The sequence below is a fragment of the Mustela nigripes genome, chromosome 6, assembly GCF_022355385.1.
Source record: "Mustela nigripes isolate SB6536 chromosome 6, MUSNIG.SB6536, whole genome shotgun sequence".
In the NCBI taxonomy this organism is placed as follows: Eukaryota; Metazoa; Chordata; class Mammalia; order Carnivora; family Mustelidae; genus Mustela; species Mustela nigripes.
Genome location: NC_081562.1, coordinates 26,027,072 through 26,046,515, shown reverse-complemented (window position 1 = coordinate 26,046,515; position 19,444 = coordinate 26,027,072). Strand labels below are relative to the sequence as shown.

Below are 19,444 nucleotides of genomic sequence, written 5' to 3'. Positions count from 1 at the left end.
AGCCCGATGCGGGACTCGATCCCAGGACCCTGAGATCATGACCCGAGCCGAAGGCAGCCGCCCAAACCACTGAGCCACCCAGGCGCCCCAAGAATGCAGTGGCTTCTTAAAAGAGTTAAATTTCTCTTTTGTTGCTGTTTTAATTGTTTCCTTCAGTTTTAGCAAGACACACCTAACAGAATTTACCATCTTTGCCACTTCTAAGTATACAGTTAGTGGTTTTAAGGACATGCACCCTGTTGGAGAACCATCACCACATTCCCTCTCCAGAACAGATTGCACCTTGCAAAACTGAAACTTTGTACCCATTAAAAAATAACTTCCCATTTTCTCTCCCCCCACCCTGCCCCCGCCAGTCCCTGGCAACCACCATTCTACTTCCTGTCTCTATGAATTTGATGACACTAGGTACTTCATCTAAGGGGAGTCATATAGGAACTGTCCTTTTGTTGACTTACTTCATTTAACATAATGCCCTCAAGGTTCATCCATATTATTAGCGTGGAACACGATTTCTTCCCTCTTGAAGGTCGAAAAACATTCCACTCTGTGCATATAGTACATTTTGTTTATCCATTCATCTGTGGATGGACACTTGGGTTGCTTCTACTTTTTGGCAATTGTAAATAATGCTACTATAAACATGGGTGTACAGATACCTCTTGAAAACCCTGTTTTGATTATTTAGGGAATATATCCAAAAGGGGACTTGCCAAATTGTATGGCAATCCTATTTTTAATTTTGGGGGGAATGCCGTGCTATTTTTCATGGTGTTCTGCCATGTTACATTCCCACCAACAGTGTACAAGCATTCCAGTTTCTCCACATCCTTCTAACTCTTGTGATTTTTGTGGTTGTTTTTAATGGTCACCATTCTAAGTGGGTATTAAGGTGGTATTTCATTGTAGATTTGAGTCATTTTCCCTAAAGGTTAGAGATACTGAGCATCTTTTCATGTGCTTATTGGCCATTTGTGTTTCTTCTTGGAGAAATGTCTGTTCAAGTTCTTTGCCCATTTTTCAATCAGGTTGTTTTGTTGTTGTTGAGTTCTTTATATATTCTGGATATCAACCCTTTATCAGATACATGATTTGCAAATGTTTTCTCCCATTCTATAGGTTGCCCTTTCATTCTGTGGATTGTAGACTCCGATGCACAGAAGTTCTTAATTTTGATGAAGTCCAGTTTTATTTATTTTTTTTTAATTTTGTTGCCCATGCTTTTGGTGTCCTATCCAATCATTGCCAAATCCAATGTCATGAAGCTTTTTGCCCATGTTTTCTTCTAAGAGTCTTAAAGTTTTAATTCTTACTTTAGATCTTTGGTCCATTTTTAGTTAATTTTCATATATGGCATAGAGTAAGGATCCAACTTCATTCTTTTCCAGGTAGATATCCAGTTTTCCCAACACCACTTGTTGAAAGACTGGCTTTTTCCCATTTAACGGTCTTGGCACCCTTATCAAAAATCATTTCATCAGATATGCAAGGTTTTACTTCTGGGCCATCTGTTCTGTTCTGCTGGTCTATATGTCTGTCTTTATACCCCTCTCACACTGTTTTCATTACTGTAGCTTTGTAATAAGGTTTGAAATCACAAAGTGTGAGTCCTTCAACTTTATTTGTCTTTTTCAAGACTGTTTGGGAAAAAGTTAAATTTTATTTTGAGGTAATTATAGATTACATGTACTTTTAAGAAAATAATACAGAGAAATCTTCCATATCTTTTGCCCAGTTTCCATCAGTTGTAACATCTTGCAAAACCATCACACAATATCACAACCAAGAAATTGACAGGGATAACAGTCAAATACAGAACAGTTCTATCATCATACCCCCTTTCCTCCTCCCTCTCACTCCCCATTTCTAGCCCCTTGTGTCTACTAATCTGTACTCCATTTCTATGATTTTGTAATTTCAAGGAGGCTGTATAAATGGAATCATCCTGACATGCCCTTTTGGGATTGGCCTTTTTAACTCAACATAATTCTCTGGAAATTCATCCAAGTTCTTTTACAGATCAATCGTGTGTTCCTTTTTTATTGCTGAGTGGTAATCCAGGCAATGACTTTTAAAATTTCTTCTATATTAGTGTCTTCCTGTGCCTTTTGACCTTTGACACTGGGCTGTTAAAAGAACTGGCTGGGTTACCAAGAGGGCAGAGCGAGGCTGAACACAACTGGGAGCCCAGGCCCATCTCGAGGGCTGCTATGCGAATGACCCTTCTTAGTCTGGAGAAAGGTATTTTGTTGATACTGGAATGTTTCCTTTAAATATATAGCTCAGGGCAGAATCCCAATTTAGGATCATAGGGAATGGTGTAGTATTGGTCACAGGAGGGATTTCTCCTGCTCTGCCATATACGACTGTCTTTTGTTATCCTGGGGATGTGTAACCCCACATTTCCAGTCTGGGTCCTGTGTTAGCCTTGATTGAAGTACTGAACGCTCTTCCTAGCAGAGAAGCCACTGAGAGCTCTCCCTCCATACATCTTTCTGCGTCACCCCTGTACCGAGTGCTTCCCGTGGGCCGGGCGCTGGAGACAGGAGATGGCAACAGTGCAGACATGCTCTTTGGCTTCATGACGCTGAGCTAGAGTTGACACTTCCTACAGGTGTCGTTTTGAGCATCTGGTTGATGCCATTATATCGAGCTTCGTAGCTGTAATGAGGAGGGCACAAACGAACCCAGCACATGTCTTGCCATCAGTCTCACGAATCTTGTACATGAGTACATAAGAAAGAATATAAAATAAAAATATTAGCATAGGAGAAGCACCAGAAAGTATGCCAACTCAGAGAGCCTGGCTGTGCCCACAGCCTTGGCTCAGTTGTTCCTATTTATTGATGCCCAGTGCCTGGCAGCTGACGGCACTGAATCAGCGTGGTTGGTGAAGGTTTTGATGGACAGATGGATTGATGGACAGAGATGGAACTTCAGCCAACCGCTGAGGGACGAAACACATGGAGACAGAGGACTGAGTGTTCTCAGCAGAGTGGCTAGTGTTAGCAAAAGCATAATGGGTCACCAGAAAATTCCAGGGCATCCATACCTGGTGGCTGGGAGACCCCAAGTAATTCAGTCTGACCAGAGATGGGTGCAGGAAATCCAGGGACACAGGGCTGACATGACCCAGTAGCCGGCATCTGTGGGGCCTTCCACACCAGGCCGAGGAGCCTGGCTTTTGTCCTCCAACAGCTGCAGAATGCTACTCGAGACATTTATCTTTTAAGCTGGGAATTGGCTCATCCAAGGACATGGCACTTAGGAGACAGGGTTCCTGGTTCAGGCTCGGGTTGGGCCTCCTGCCGTCATGCTGGTCCAGGCACCTATCCCTAGTCCCTTTACCTGAGCTACAAATATGGTCATGTATCGGGGAGGGGGCTGCCTTAAGGAAAGGCATCACCACAACAGGGAAGTGAACTCCAAATTCTATGTTTGCCCTTTGGCTGAGAAGTGTTTTCAGCTGTGGAAGCCAGTCTCTCCCAGGGGGTTGGCCCCGGGGACCCTGCACTCACTTCTCTTCCTTTTCTTAACAGTCTTCCACCTGCTGAGAGAAGCGCTGGCTGCTCTCCCTTTCCTGTTCTCACGGAAAGGTTGTGAAGGTCTATGATATGATGTTGTTCTAATATTTGCTACTCTTCGCTGTCTGCTTATCTCGGTCGGGTGGAAACGTGCCCTACAAAGCCATGTCTCCTGCTCCCGAGCATTCACCTACGTTCCCCGTGTTCTTTCTTTGTCTTCCTCGCCCCTCCTCTTCTCATCCTCCATCCTTCCGAACGTGCATCCTAATTTCTCACAGGCAGTTCGAATCGACTCCTTCACAGACCTTGCCTTTAGCAGCGAGATGAAGTTTAGGACCTACCTTGTTGCGTGGCTTCTGTGGGCGCAGCGGTGGGCTCCGTGCCGTTGAAGGCACCGGCAAATGTTTATTGATCCAGTCATTCAAACCGTGTTTATTGAGCACACTGTGTGCTAGACAGGGGGGCAAAACCTGTGCCTTCAAGGAACTTGCATTGCAGCACTTACAGTATATTGGAGGAAATAAAATCCATTTTCGTGAAGCAGTTCAGTGCGTGCAACAGAAGAAGGAATCAGAAGGACCGCCGGGCTGTCCTAGCTGGCACGGTGGTGACCCACAGTTGCTGAGCCTGTGCTGTGTCCTGAACACAGAGAGGCTCTTTACGTGAGCTCACAGTGTCCCCATTTTACAGACAGAGAGCTGTTGGCGTGCAGAGGATAGGTAGCTAGTAAATGATAGTCAAGAGCTCTGAACACAGGCAGTTCTGATGCCGGAGCCTACAGTTTTAACCACTACGCTACTCTGTAGGACCTCGAAGGAGGGAAAGAAGCATGAAATGATGTGGTGTTCATGGTAAGAGTCAGTCTGGAGGGGAGAAAACTAACACTGGCTTCTCTTGGCATTTAACTGGCAGAGCCTGGCCCGTCCATGGCACAAACATGGGTGGGCTGAAGACCTCCAGCCAGGGCGGTGGGGGTATCAGCCTCCGAGCCCCCAAAGAGGGGAGGCTGGGGTGTGGTGAGAGTAGAGGGAGCCGACCCCAGCAAAACTGGTATCTTCTCCAGGACTAGGAGAGCCAAAGAGGCCCAAGGTGGAAAACTGAGGCCCAGAGGAGACTGGAATGGCACGAGCATCATGCTGGAGTCAAAACCCAGCAGAGGGGTGGATTTGGAGAGGTTGAGTCTAATTTACAGTCAGGCCTCTCTCCAGGCGTGGAGCTGCCCACCCTGGTCCCGGAGTCCCAGTCACCCAAGCCAGTTCTGATTTGCCACACTCGGAAGGTTAGCGGCCAAGAGTGACTACTATGGGGACTGGTCTTGGCAGCCCCTCCTGGGGCCGTATCAGCCTCCCCGTAGAGTCCCCGTGTCAGAGAGGCGAGCCTTGATCGCCTAGCCCAGGACCTTGGTCTGTCATCTTCTGGTCTATCTCAGTTGTCGTTCTGACTGTTGCTATGTCCCGGGACCCCCTGGAGATCGGCGGTTACATCCCAAGTTTCCTGGGGCCTGTCCCAGGGCTGCCGGGAGGGAGCGTGACCTCCTTGTTCTCTCTAGTGCTCTCCTTTTGCTTCGGCGGGACTGTGTTTTCTTTCAGGATCTCACCTCCTTTTATACTGCCCCATTCCCTCTGCCGGTCACCGCTTTTTTTCACTTTCTCCATTTCATGAATACATTACTTCTGTCCTTCTCAGTCATTAATAAAGATGTTAAATAATTCTGAACCAAATATTCACCCCTGTCGAGCCCTACAGGACATTTTCCTTTAATTAGTTGTGCTACCTTTCATCTCTCTAATGTCCTTTGGTTTCAGATTTCCAGCTGGTTTTGAATCCTGTGACTTTTCATCCAGTCCTGTTTGAACTAATTTCGCCAGTGAAACTCTGAGAGACGTTTTTCTGAGCGTCGATTTGGGTCCAGGCCTACCGAGAGCTTTGCTATATTCAGATTTTTTTTAAACAGATTAATAGAGCACAATTTGGTCTTAATAAATGGAGCCTTCGTAATGCACCTCTTTCCGATGTTCTTTTCAATCACGGCAGTAGTTTCTCCATTAATGTCACAGTAATTTGAATTGTGTTGACGTCAGACTTCACAAAACCGTACTCTGTCAGCAGCGACCCTCTCAGACCTTTCCAGAGATAGCTATTATTAAGGGCTGTGCTGTTTCCAATCTTCCACAGTGACTTCGCTTTAAGAAAATAAAAACAAACGAGGATTCTGTAATCACCTAATTAACCAGTTTCTAATGTGCTTTCATATACAAAATGGGAAGTAATTTCAAACTGGTGAGCGACCAGAGTTCATAGTGTTTTATTAAATAATTTAAACTTGGGCAGCCATTTAAAAAGCGTTCTTCTGTCTTTAAAATGTAACTGACAAGAAGTGGACTGTTCTGAGGTTAATTGCCGAACAACACAGCTTGTGAAGGTTACCGTCAGGGGTATTTGGATTTGGCGTTTGGAAATCCTTGGTCCTAAGATGAGGGTGGAGTCCTACTGTATGGCTGGAAGAAAGGATCTCTTTGTATCAAACTAGATTCTGTTTTTAAATTAACCCGTTCTGTGTGTCAGCTCGGGGGGCCCATGACTTCCGACTGGGCTGTGAGATTAACTCTTGATTAAAATATAAAAATAGGTTTAAAGTAAGTGTGCGAAACATTTGTTGGGAGGTCATTCTTTGCCTTCTGTCTGTACAGGATTTTTAAAACCTTTATCAGTAAAAATAGAAAATGCTATATTTCTAAGAATTGTTACAGCCCCATGGTACAGCCGTATAGCTACCCGCATTTTTTTTTTTATACCTGCACAGTGTATTCGATGAGGTCCTCTTGCTAGCTCTTTAACTCACTTATTAAGAGAGGTTCTCCAAGCAAACAAAGGGCAACTAATCTGACCCTCTTTGCAAACAGACTAGAAGCATCTGCTTTCAGGAGATAGACCGGGGCTGGATTTCATCCTAGACCGCCGATGGAAACTTCTCTAAACAATAAGGTTTAAAAATAAAATCCTTTTGAAGTAGCAGGGCTCTCTCTGCTCAGGGAGAAATAAAAAGTTAATAAGGCAATGTGGTGGGTCTTCCGATGGCATTTACAGAACCGTTTAAGGAGCAAAATACAACCCCCCCCAAAAATGTATATATATATTTTTACATTAGTTATAAGGTTCTTTTTATCCTCTCCCAAGGGTAGAGAAGTAGCATTTCTTTGGGGTGTGTGAGACTCTGGTTGGAGCAGATATCCCAGTATAAATACAGGAATCCAGAAGGGCTGTCCAGAAAGAAACGTGGAGATTGTGGCAGACTTGGGCGAAAATGTGAGTCTTCGTTGGGATTAACATATAACAAAACACAGGCTATCTTACCACCCTAAGGCGGCAGCGGACTTCCCCCGTGCAAGGGCTGGCATGTTTCTTCTCCAAAGAGCCAGATGGTGTAAGGTTTAGGCTTCGTGAGCTCCGCGGTTTCTGCCACAGCTACTCCCCGCTGTAGCACAAAGCAGCCACAGGCGAGCCATCATTGAATGGGGTGGACACTAAAATCTGCATTTCATGTATTTTCACATGTCATGGAACATTATTACTTCTTTGACATTTCTTTCATGGGTCATACAAAGGCAGGCGATGGGCTGGATTTGGCTTGCTACAGGCAGATCCACTAGTCAGCTAACTCCTGCTCTGGTGCCCACAGAGATCATGTGCCCCCACGACACCTGCTGCAGTTCTGGGGACCCCTACATGCTCAATACATATGCGTTCACTTAGCTGTCACCGTGTCAGAGTGAAGAGTAAGCCGTTAGCCATAGAGCACACACTTGACATTTGCAAGGGATTTATCTTGAAGTCTTTGCTAATCCCCCCACTCCAAGTACCACTCCTGCAGCTAATTTCCCCCATAAAGTGCAGTCAAGTATAACAGAGTAATTAAAGTGACCCTTTCAGACCCTTCGTGATTCTATAAATATGGGGCAAAAGTCCTCTACTAAGTGATTAAAATAAATTCTGCCACGGAAATCAATTCTCTGTCACATGACATCATTGCTGGGATGACACGAACGATGAATTTACCTCAACCCACAGAACCAATCCATAGTGCTAATGAGTGTTGGTGACCGCTCTGTCATATAACACCTGTGTTTGCTGAGGAGCAGAATCACACCTCCCTCTCAGCAGGAGGCTCCGCCCGAACAGCCCCAAAAGTCCACCGTGACAAGCATCACACCTATAAAGGAGCAGGGAACAGGAGGCTGCTTCAGGAAGCAGGTGGTAGGCAGGTGTTGGGCATGACTGATGCTCTCCCAGTGCCATTGGTGGCCTCTTTCTGGATTGGGTCCTCCACATGGATACACTGGCATTGATAGCTTAGCCGAATTTCGCATGACTCTGTGTCTCTAGCCCTGGAGGTTGTTTTCAAACATCAACTGTGCGAGTATGAAACGCTGTCATGCTAGAGATCTGCTGTACTTTATATCGGCCAGAATCAGAATTTTCTGTCCTGTTCTGATCACCCTGTCATATAAGAACACAGACACGCAGGAAATGGTCTATACGAAAGAACGACAAAATGATCAAAACGATAGATGGTAGCATCTGTAGGAGAAAAGTGAAAGAAATCAGAATTGTCTCATCTTTGAAAGGGAAAGTGATTCTGCCATCACATGAAGGCCTTTTTCTTTTAAGGAGAATTTGTCTTTTTTTTTTTTCTTTACCTGTGTGGAACCCTTCTGATTTTTTTAGATTTTATTTATTTATTCATTCATTCATTCATTTGAGAGAGAGAGAGAAAGAGCATGAGTGGGGGGAGAAGGAGAGAGAGAGAATCCCAAGCGGACTCTACGCTGAGTGCAGAGTCTAACACGGGGCTCCATCCCATGACCCCGAGACCGTGACCCAACCCAAAACCAAGAGTCAGACTTTTGAGGAAATTTTGATTAGACATTGCAAACAGAGAAGTAAGGTGTCTACGCGTACATGAATGGGTACCGTGGAGAAGACACAATTGACCACACCGGTTTGGCTTCTGACTATTGGATATTAGGTGGCAGATTGGGTTGATTTTCAAATAGCCCAACTGAGACAAACAAAAAATAGGCACTGCTTTCTAGGGAATTAAATTTATCCAGAATGACATTTATTCCAGCTTAATGATAACGCTTCTTGGCCTAGCTTCAGCAGACGCCTTGTCTTTCCTTTCATGTTGTTGGATGGGGAGCCGTAAGGCACTGAGCATTTGCAAGACTCTGATGAGATCTCACCCTTCAGACAGAATGTCAGACTCTTCAACTGTATTTTCAACTGTCTTGTGAGACGAAGACTAATTGGTTTGACCTCATGCTGTCGCATGTTGAGAGACATGAATCTTCAGCACTCTTCCTTGAATTCATTGATTTCATTAAACACTGTCTGCTTGTGTTTGCAAAATGTCGTAATTTCCCAGTGATTTCTTCGAACGGCAGCACATAAACAGATTTTTTGGAACAATGCCATTTCTTAGCTTTGATCTTGTGTGTGAATCTTTATTTCCAACAGGTCTTTTACATTAAGTCCATTGAGCCACGGAAGATATCAACTTTAGGGAAAAGCAACGTGATCGTCACGGGGGCAAACTTTACCCAGGCATCCAAAATTACTATGATCCTGAAAGGAACCAGTACTTGCGAGAAGGATGTGTGAGTTGACATAATAGTCATTTATCCTTGATAATATAGAAAAAGCTCAACGTTATGCCAGAGGCATATCATGGTGATTACGATCTTCTCAAAGTATTGCCATGTGCCAAAATGGGCCGTTGGTCTGCATATTTGATAAGACGTAATTTCAAGAAGGAGAATAATTTAAACACCACATTTGAAGTTAATTGTGAGAGAATCTGTTCCCTCTTACCCCCCAAACCTCAGAACCCACTAATTTTAGGGCCTTGCCTATTTGAGGTCTTAATTCATATCCATTAATAAAATCAAGTATTTTGGATAACAAACATGATCTTGAAAATGATCCCCTTAGGAAATCAGTTGCATTCTTAGGAATTTGAATAAAATAGAACAGCTCTTCCAATGTATCACCCAAAGTTGAAAAAAGAAGCTTCCTGATCTGTTTTATTCGTTATAGCCTTCTCTTCATTGGATTGGTGTCAGGCTACATGAACTAAATGGAACATATGTTAGTAGTTAAAGAAAAAAAGACCAAACTCCCCAACACAGATATCTGGTCAGTGTACCGTTTGAACATCATTATTTCTGGGATTTCTTTTCCCCTAACTCATCCTTTCAGTGAAACTTTGAGAGAGAAAATAATTTTTCAGTGTCTCCCCAACATTCTTGTGCAAATGTTACCCCCCAAGAGAGAAATCGTAATAATAACTCAATAGATAATTTGAGTTTTCTGCTTGTTAGCTTTTATAACTTTGAGTTAAATTGAAGTAAAAGACATCCACAATCTCTATGAAGTATAACACCGAGCTCGTTCACATCGTGGAAATGCATAGGAGCCAACGTGTTGAAGCATGATGTTTTGGTTTTTAACTACTACAACAGATTTGTATGGCATTTTAATCTGTCATACTTATTTACTGAATTTTCTGTTTTAATTCATTTGCTGCATATCACTGCCATCCTCTTCCCCCTCCCCGCAGTAAATTTGGGATGTCTGTCATCTTGATGGAGAAAGCTGTTTGTGGGAGGCTCTGCTGTTTACCAGAATTATCAAGCACACATTAACGGCTATATCTACGCGGCATAGGCATTTTTGTGCCGTTGATCCCAGCTAAATACCTTATTGCAAAAATCTTTCATTTTGTGTAGCAAAATCTGTGAAGTTAGACACCTGTGTATTCACCGAAAGGTAATCATTGTCACTGGAACATAAGTCGGTGTTCAGAGCATTACCCTATTTTTGACTCTTTATGCTCTCATTTCAATTCCGAATGTGTCTTGAGAGACTGCAGTTATTAGATTAAATGACTCTGAGGCCTTTCTGTGTGTAGCATTTCAGTAACCACATCAGAGTGGTGAACCCAAGTTCACGAGGAGTAAACATAATACCCAGTTAATCCTATATGGGAGTTCATGCCGTAATCCCGAACTCTTTTACTATGGTATTTTTCAAATGCCTAATTATTCTGAAGGGAAAAAATACAAGAATAATAGCAGAATGACCCACATGTCCGCCTGTCTCCTTCCAAAATTTGTAAACAAGTCTGGATTTTAATGATCACCCATTTGACAATGAATTTCCTAGAGCTTGGCTCTGAATATAAAGCTTAGAATGTAAATCCGAGGAGGGTGAATGCACACTGACTCACATGCTTTTTGAATTTGCTTTTTGTTAGGATCTGTTATTACTACCTACAGGATATGTGTGTAAGCGTTAATAATCGTGCACATATCCTCTAGTGTCAATAAAGTCACGTGTAGCCTAATTACACTGAGCGTTATTCAGCACAACCCAGTCTTAATGATTTTTTGCTTTACAGAGTCATTGTAAACATGATGTACAGAGGAAGTGCAGGTTGCAGAGGGAATATTCTAGAAGGCTTTGCTTTGACCCCTGAAGGCTGTGGAGGACAGGCCCCACTGGATATCAGAAGCACCCAGGATACTTCCAAGCAATTTCTTGTCTGCAGCTCCTTGGGAGGCAGCTTGGTTTGATGCTGATTGAACCCGGAGACCCCTAGGCTCTTGGGATGGGCTCTGGTCATGCCAGAGCATGCTGCCTGCCCTCTGAATGTCAGAATCATCTATCTCTGCCTAGGATGGGGTTCTAACCTGCTCTACTGGAACTTCTCTTTTTTTTTTAAGCTTTCCACCATGGAAATTTCCAGTCATACCCAAGAGAGAAGAGTACATCGAACTTCTCTGTACCCATCCTCCAGCTTCAAAACTTAGCAACATTTTGCCCATCTCATTTCATTTTTGGAGGGGAGGGAAGGATGGTGGCTAGGGTTTTTAGAACCGTGCTGCGGACTCCATATCCTTTCCCTCACACATATATCAGTATATGTCTCCTACAGATGAGGATAGTGCCATTCTCACGCTCAGAAAAATTAACCAGAATTCCTTAACATAACCTAGGCCCATGTCCGTGTTCCACTTTCTGTTAGGAGTTCTTAAGGGAAATGGTTACATCTCCTTGCCCCACTTCCATGGGAAATGCAAATAAAAACATACACATGCGCAGAAGAAAGAGGAACCCTGCCCCCAGGTGATGCCCACAGTGGTCAGCAGCCCCTGATGAAGCAGCAGTTGCCTCCAACTGCTGTGATAGTGGGTGGGTTGTTGCAGTTCAAATAAAAGTCATACACGGTCATGTTCAGAAGTCAGCTGTGCTAAGCGTCTGGGTCCTTTAAGAGTTGTTTTTCTGCCCTTTTCTAGGATCCAGGTTAGCCACGTGCTAAATGACACCCATATGAAATTCTCTCTACCATCAAGCCGGAAAGAAATGAAGGACGTGTGTATCCAGTTCGATGGCGGGAACTGTACATCTGTGGGACCCTTGTCGTACATCGCTCTGCCACATTGTTCCCTCATATACCCTGCCACCACCTGGATCAGGTGCTTTCTAGATTCATATTTTTCTGTCATTGTGTGTAAAGGGGTCATGATCTCAGGGTTGTGAGAGTGAGCCCTACATCAGGCTCCGTGCTGGGCGTGGAACCTGCTGAAGATTCCCTCTCTCCCTCTGTCCCCCTCCCCCTTGCCCCACTCTCTCTTTCTCCCTCTCTCTCAAAAAAAGAAAAAAAAGAAAAAAAAAAGAAAAGAAAGAAAGGGGTCATATGCATAAAGATCATGGATTTCACTCAAATAAAGATAGAAATAGTAGTCCTATGTAAACTCCTCTCACAGAATTCCCCTTAGGATTTATTCCTAGAAAACACACAGACACAAACAGACACAGACACACACACACACACACCCGACCAGTAGTTGTTCCCTTCAAAACTGCGAGCGTGTCCTGCTTTCCTCTGAGCTGTGGCTACCACGAAGCTCACAGCTAAGTTGTATGTTCATACTGTGGTTTCTCTTCAGTTTGTATGTCTTTCACCCTTTACAATGTTCGTTCCATTGCAGTACCTATGCTTAGCCTGCATTTCTGGTACATATACATGACATCTCACTTCTGCCCATGACACAAAGCTTCTCTCTTACATCTTTCATTTTATAACCTTTCGAATAAGCTGATTTGAATAATTCGAGGAAATATTGGGAGCTATCTAAATGAAAAGCAGTATCTGCATTTCAAAGATCCTCCCTAAGAGAGAGATTGACATTCCAAAATAAACTCTTCCAATATATTAAAAAAAATTTGTCTAGTTGAATTTAAATTCTCATTCAGATTTTGGAATATAACCCTAAAGATATTTTCATAGTAAGAGATTTCACCTAACACAGCATGAAGCTGATTTTCAAAGTACTGTCTAGATGAAAATGTAGATGAACCTTTGTTTTTAAAAGAAAAAAGAAAAAAAAGAAACGGGAGAAAAACACCTCTAGTCAAGTGTTCATATTTAAGATTAAGTCAGAGGTGGATGTCAGGGTTGGTTTCTTTTCTTGGCTTGTAAGTAAATGGTTTCTTCCTTGTGTCTTCATATGGTCTTCCCTCTATGACTGTCTGGGTCCTACCCTCCTCTTTTTATAAGGACTCCAGTCATATTACTGGATTAGGGCCCACCCCAATGACCTCATTTAATTTTTAAAGACCCTGTCTCCAAATATAAGAGACGGGGGCTTGGGACTTCAACAGTTCTGCCCCGAACAGTGGTATGAGAAAAAGTGAACTCTCCAAACCAAGCCTCTGGCATTGAACCACCTCCGCTGGGATCTAAATCCTTCCTACAAATAAACAGAAACAGTGACATGGCCCTCCCCACATGCCGTGTGTGTTTCATCTATTAACTCAGTTTATTGTCACAAAGGGAGTAGCCCCTTTAGCAGAAGAGGAAACTGAGGCATAGAGCATTCCAACGACTTGCCTGGCCTCCCAGGCATTCTGGCCTAGGCTGCTATGCACCAAACCACCAGCATTCTGCTTTGCCATCAAATAAGAGGCTTCTTTATTATCTTTTTAATTGATGTATCATCGACATATGATATTACAAGAGTTTCAGGTGCACAGCATCGTGATTTGATTAGCTTCTTAGTGTCCAGTCACCTGTGCTAATCTGAGCCCGGGACCCTGAGTTATGCCGGGGCCGGGATGTGGCTCTTAGGCAGCTCAGCCCCAATTTCTAGAAACAGCAACAGGCTGGCATGAGGCCAACTCAGCCTTTTCCCCCTTGTGACTGGGTCACGGCTTCATGTCTTCCTTCTGCCCTATACAGATTGGCCTCCTTATGCTCACCTCGCGATCTTGTCACCCTGGGCCCGGCTGGTGCACAGAGCTGACATTCCCAGGCTCCTGTCCCCTGGAATGACCTACATGAATGGGGAGGGGGGCAGATGAGGGCGCCAGAGCTGGGGACAGCTGTTTATTTCACATCTAATGACCACTTGGCTTCTGTGCGATTATGTGCTGAGAATATGTGAAATCATTTGGCTTGGTTTTGGAGAGAATGGAACTGTTATTTATATGGCCTACCAAATGGGAATTTATAGTTTTAATGTCATTTATAATTTTACCTTGTCCAAAATGTTCCCTATCTCCCTAAATAAAGTATAATTGGTAGGTTGGGAGTTTGATTTTGAAAATTGTTAGATTGAAGTATCTTAATATAGATTAAACAGCAATCAAACAAAATTCTGTTTAGTGAAACCTTTTCAGGGTATAGCCAATGATCTGATTATATGTGGCAATGTGACACAGCAAGGCTCCAAATTCTGTAAAAGAATTTGGGCATTTTCCTAGAATTAACGCCGGATCTGACCTGAATTCTTATATTTATGTATCTTAAAAACTATACGTTTGTGGCCGGTATCATTAAAAGAGTTATAGAATTGTCCCACATTTGAAATTAAAATGTATTACTTGGCTCTCACACATAACTGAGTTTTATATTTAGTGTGAATAAAGTGATAGCTTTGTTCATAAATGCAAAATGCCTGCCTGTTTACTATGAAACTCCTCTTGTTGCTTTTTTCTTTGCAGTGGTGGTCAAAATATAACCATCGTGGGCAGAAATTTTGACGTAATTGACAACTTAATCATTTCACACGAGTTAAAAGGAAACATAAATGTAAGTCTTCAGCTACCTTGTAATCATAGTAATTTTCAAGGATGATTTTGTTTTCATCACACTACCGTCCCTTGGGGAGTATCTTTTATTTCTGTGCCTTTACAAGCTTTTACCTGTTGGGGGATATACAGCATCTGGGCTCTGAGGGCAGTAATAAGACCTGTCCTTGCGGTGCAGTATTTCCCGTTGTGGCACAGAGGAGAGAGAATGAGCTTGGTATGACAAGGTCTGCCATTGTCGCCATGTGGGCTTTGTAGGGAGGCACTTTAATGGGACAATGTTTAGAAATAAGTGTGAAAATGCCTGTGAGGGGTGAGCGTGTGATGGCATTCCCATTGTGTGGACAGAGCTGAGGTTCTGAGGCCAAGTGACCTGCCCGAGTCCCCGAAATCTTGCCATGGACTCCTCCCTTTCCTGCCATTGTCTGATTTGGTCCCTTTCCTGCTGACCTGGCCTCCTCTTACCTGGCATTTTCCCCACACGGGGGTCTGGTTTCCAGTCCTTGTCCACTCGTTAGCACCAACAGGAGGCCCAGAAGGGCCTCATCCCACAAAATGATGCATTTCAGATACAGGTTGGGCCTCTGAGGGCACTCCGACCCTCTTCTCGAATGCTCTCCCCATTCTCTCTTCTCCGTTCTCTCCTTCCTTAACGAGAGATGTGAGAGAAGCAGCCTCTCCGGGCCCCACCTGACCACTTCCTGCCAGAGTGGGCAGGTGTGCTCGTGGCCACAGACATGGCCGTGCTTTGGACCTGTGTGGCTTGGGGCCTGGGCACAGACGGCCTTCCTGAGTCACCCTTACAGTCGTCAACACACATCTGCCCCCGACACAGCCAGAGCCAGTTCCTGGCCTCACTTCCTATCTGGTTCTAGGCCATGACTTCTCTATGTGGACGCACACCGGTTTTTGGTTCTTCACATCGCCAGAAATGCACATAAGAGCTCCAGAGTTAGAGAGGTGTTCAGGGGGAGGGAGGTGTTGTCTGTCTTAGCTTTTTGTGTCAGATCTTCCCACCTAGGGCCTCTTCCTACCCTCTCTTTTCTTTTTCTTTCTTTTTTTTAAAGATTTTTTTTTTTTTTTAAATTTTAGAGAGAGATTGAGAGAGCACATGGAGGTACAAGGCAGAGGGAGAGAGAGTCCAAAGAAGATGCCATGCTAAATGTGGAGCCCAGTGTGGGGCTCAATCCCACAACCCCGAGACCATGACCCGAGCTGAAGTCAAGTCAGACACTTGACCAGCTGAGCCACACAGGGGCTCTCCACCCCGCCCAACCCCGCTCTTTTCATCTCCAATAGTAGAAAGTCAAAAACAGGTGAACTTCCACCTGAGATTTTTTTCACAAGTCTTACTGCTCTCTTTTGTTTTTTTGTTTTGTTTTGAGATTGTATCTTCCAAGCATCCATACCCAACATGGGGCTCAAACTCCAGCCCCAGGGTCAAGTCACACAGCCTGCAGACTGAGCCTGCCAGGAGCCCTTACGGTTCTTCTTCAAGACCTTTCTCAATCTCTTTTCCAGGGGCTTTCTGTGCCCATATCTCTGCACCCCTAAAAATGACAGTATTGACATTTTTTGTGACTAAACCTGTAAAACAGGCCACACTTTCTGTGTTCTCTCCAGCCTTCATGCATTGCATTTTCATGGGGCCACATTGTCCCTTTTGCTTTTGTTTCCCTGATTTCCTGTTAGGCCTGCAAAACCTTTTCCTCACTTGGGGTCAGTGATCTCCGCTAAGCGCCACAGACATTCCCTAGACGAGGAGGGATGTGGCCAGTGGTGTGCAGGTCACCGCAGCCTCCCTGGGGCACCGTCCACTCCCTGCCTGCATTTCCCAACCCACCTTGAGGACTCTCGGGACACACAGACCCTGCAAAGTCTTTGGTGCCAAGCATCCCTCTTTGTCTCGGCTCCTTCTGTCTGCGCTCCTTTCTCCGTCACGTGACCCCAGGAGCAATCGCTAAGAGCATTTGCAGGGACAGCAGCTAGCATCTGTGGAGTGCTGACTGTGTGCCTGGCATGATTGGAAGCATTTCTGCACATGTAACCCCATGTAATTTCACTCCCATTTAGTCGAATGAGCCCTCATCACATTTAATGTGATTTCGGGTTCATTCAGCCCTGTAAAGGGAGGTAGTATCAGTTTCCCCAGTTTGCAGATGAGAAATTAGAAGCACAGAGAAGTTCAGTTGCCCGGGTCACCTCGCTCCTCCTATGCAGGGTTGGAGCTCAGAAACGAGGTTGATTTTTGTTGCATTTTAAATTGGTTTTGTTTGTTTGTTTGTTTTTAAAGGTTTTATTTATTTATTTGACAGAGACCGTGAGAGAGGGAACACAAGCAGGGGGAGTGGGAGAGAGAGAAGCAGGCTTCCCGTCAAGCAGGGAGCCCAGGGCTTGATCCCAGGACCTTGGGATCATGACCTGAGCCAAAGGCAGCTGCTTAACGCCGGAGCCACCCAGGTGCCCGGAACGAAGTTGTTAAAAATGCTCTTTTCTCCTCCCTCAGGTCTCTGAATATTGTGTGACAGATTCCTGCAGGTTTTTAGCCCCCAGTTTAAAGAGTTCAAAAGCGCGTACGAACGTCACCGTGAAGCTGAGAGTCCAGGACACCTTCTTGGACTGCGGAAGTCTGCAGTATCTTGAGGACCCTAGGTTCACGGGGTGTCGGGTCGAACCCGAGGGGGACACAGAGCTGGAAGTAAAAATTCAAGTATGTTTCTTGCTTCCTTTGGGTGGGATGCACCCCCCACCTCAACGGGCAAGGACAAGGAGTGGTTGGGTCTGTGGGTTCCCTTGGTGCCCTGATTTCTTCTTCTCCTCTTTGTTCTTCCCAGAAAGAAAATGACGAGTTCAACATCTCCAAGACAGACATTGAAATCACTCTCTTCCACGGGGAAAATGAGCAATTAAATTGCAGTTTTGAAAACATTACGAGAAATCAAGATCTCACCATCATCCTTTGCAAAATCAAAGGCATCAGTAATGCAAACAGCATCGACACCTCGTCCAAGAAAGTTCGTGTAAGTTACCTGAGGGTCCTACATATTGATTATACCTTATTTGAGGCACTTGCTTGGCGACACAGGAGCCAGAATGGCATCTGTCACAGATCTCTAGCTCTTAGCTTTAAATAGCAGATAAACAAAGCTGCTATTGCAGGCGCACTCACAATTCTTCCAAAATAACTGGCGGAACCCATCCATATGCCTATTCGAATGTTAAAGCATTGAATGCACCATTGTCTATAATGCTAACGAGCCTTGATAGCTTTTGTTCTAGCCATACATTTAGACTGTCGCACCTGCAGGCGGAATCTCCAGATCTCGGATGAATGATCCACTGTTCTTTTGCCAAATGTAAGGATGACATGTCTTAGCAGAAACCCAGAACACTCAGAGTAACATTCGATTCTGATGGAGACCAGATGATCTCTGGGCCGTGGGCTGCTTCCTCCATCATGGAGTCAGGCTTGCCACAGTTCTTGTCCCGACATGTTTTGAAGGGCCCATCACGGGTAAATTTATGTCCCATAATGAAGATGGGAGACCCTTGGGAACAGAAACCTATTAGAAGTCTTTCTTTATGGTGTTCATGCCATATGAGGCTCTCTACAGTCTATACCCTCCCAAAAATGCTTTATGATCTGTAGTCATAAATACTGAATAAAGGTCAAGAAAAAAGAGCATCAGACTAGAGCACCCACACCCCCCCCATACACAATATGTGTTCATGTCCCAGCTGTGCCAGCTAATAGTTGCATGGCCTTAGGTAAGTCACTTGGCTTAGCTGAGCCTCCCGTGGTCCATCTGTGTGGTAAAGAGGATAATCGATAATCAACATGACAATCAGTCAATACGATCATCAGTAATGACAGCTGAACTCACAAGCGCCCCCACGGGTCACACTGGCTGAGGAGAGCAAGGCTAGCTATCTCTATTCAGGAAATGGTCTCTGAGTGCCTCTTCTGTGATGGGAACACAGGGGAGAAGAAAACAGATCCCCCAGGTTCTACCTTTGTGGGGATTACCTAAAGAGACATGGAGCGAAGAATGTACATGAAAAATGTGTGAGGTTGTGGTGATCGCCATGGAGAAGCATGAAGCAGGGGCAGGCAGTGCTGCAGGGTGTGCAGGGAGGGCAGCCAAGGACTCTTTGGGAAGATGACATTTGACCTCCAGGAGGAGAGGGAATGAGCCAGGACCTCTCTGGGGTAGAGAGTTCTAGGCCTGCAGGTTGCAAAGATCTTGAGGCAGGAGCCTGTCTGGTGCATTTGAGGAGCAACAAGCAGCCCAGTGTGGCTAGGGCAGAGGGAACACGGGGGAGTATTCAAGGAGGCTGGAGAAGTAACCAAGGGAGTAGGGAGAGGTAACAGATCATTAGGAACGTGTGGGCCAGGGCCTACTGAGCCTGAGTGGCTCAGTTGTTTAAACACCTTCCTTCAGCTCAGGTCATGATCCCAGGGTCCTGGGATTGAGTTCCGCATTGGGCTTCCTGCTCAGTGGGGAGTCTGTTTCTCCCACTGCCCCTTCTCCCTGCTTGTGATCTCTGTCTCTCTCAAATTAATAAATAACATCTTGGTGGGAGGAGTTAAAAAACAAAACAAAACAAAAAAACGTGCGAGCCATTGTGAGGGCTTGGCTTTGAGCTTTGGGAAGCCACTAGGGAGTTTTGGCTAGGACTATCTTGAGCCCATTCACTCAATTGATGCATTTAGTCTTCGAGACAACTTTCTGAAGAGTCACTATCCACAGGAAGTAAGATAAGGT

At 44.7% G+C, this 19,444-nt stretch overlaps 1 protein-coding gene across 3 annotated transcripts in view; it reads left to right on the top strand.

The window, feature by feature from the left end:
- PLXNC1 (plexin C1) overlaps positions 1 to 19,444 on the top strand; it is a 143,097-nt gene that overhangs the window by 69,048 nt on the left and 54,605 nt on the right. For all 3 annotated transcript variants that reach the window (XM_059402345.1, XM_059402344.1, XM_059402346.1), the window contains exons 10-14: positions 9,042 to 9,181; positions 11,882 to 12,061; positions 14,592 to 14,679; positions 17,185 to 17,388; positions 17,513 to 17,698. In XM_059402345.1, the coding sequence (XP_059258328.1) occupies positions 9,042 to 9,181; positions 11,882 to 12,061; positions 14,592 to 14,679; positions 17,185 to 17,388; positions 17,513 to 17,698 (798 nt within the window). The remainder of the gene's footprint in view (positions 1 to 9,041; positions 9,182 to 11,881; positions 12,062 to 14,591; positions 14,680 to 17,184; positions 17,389 to 17,512; positions 17,699 to 19,444) is intronic.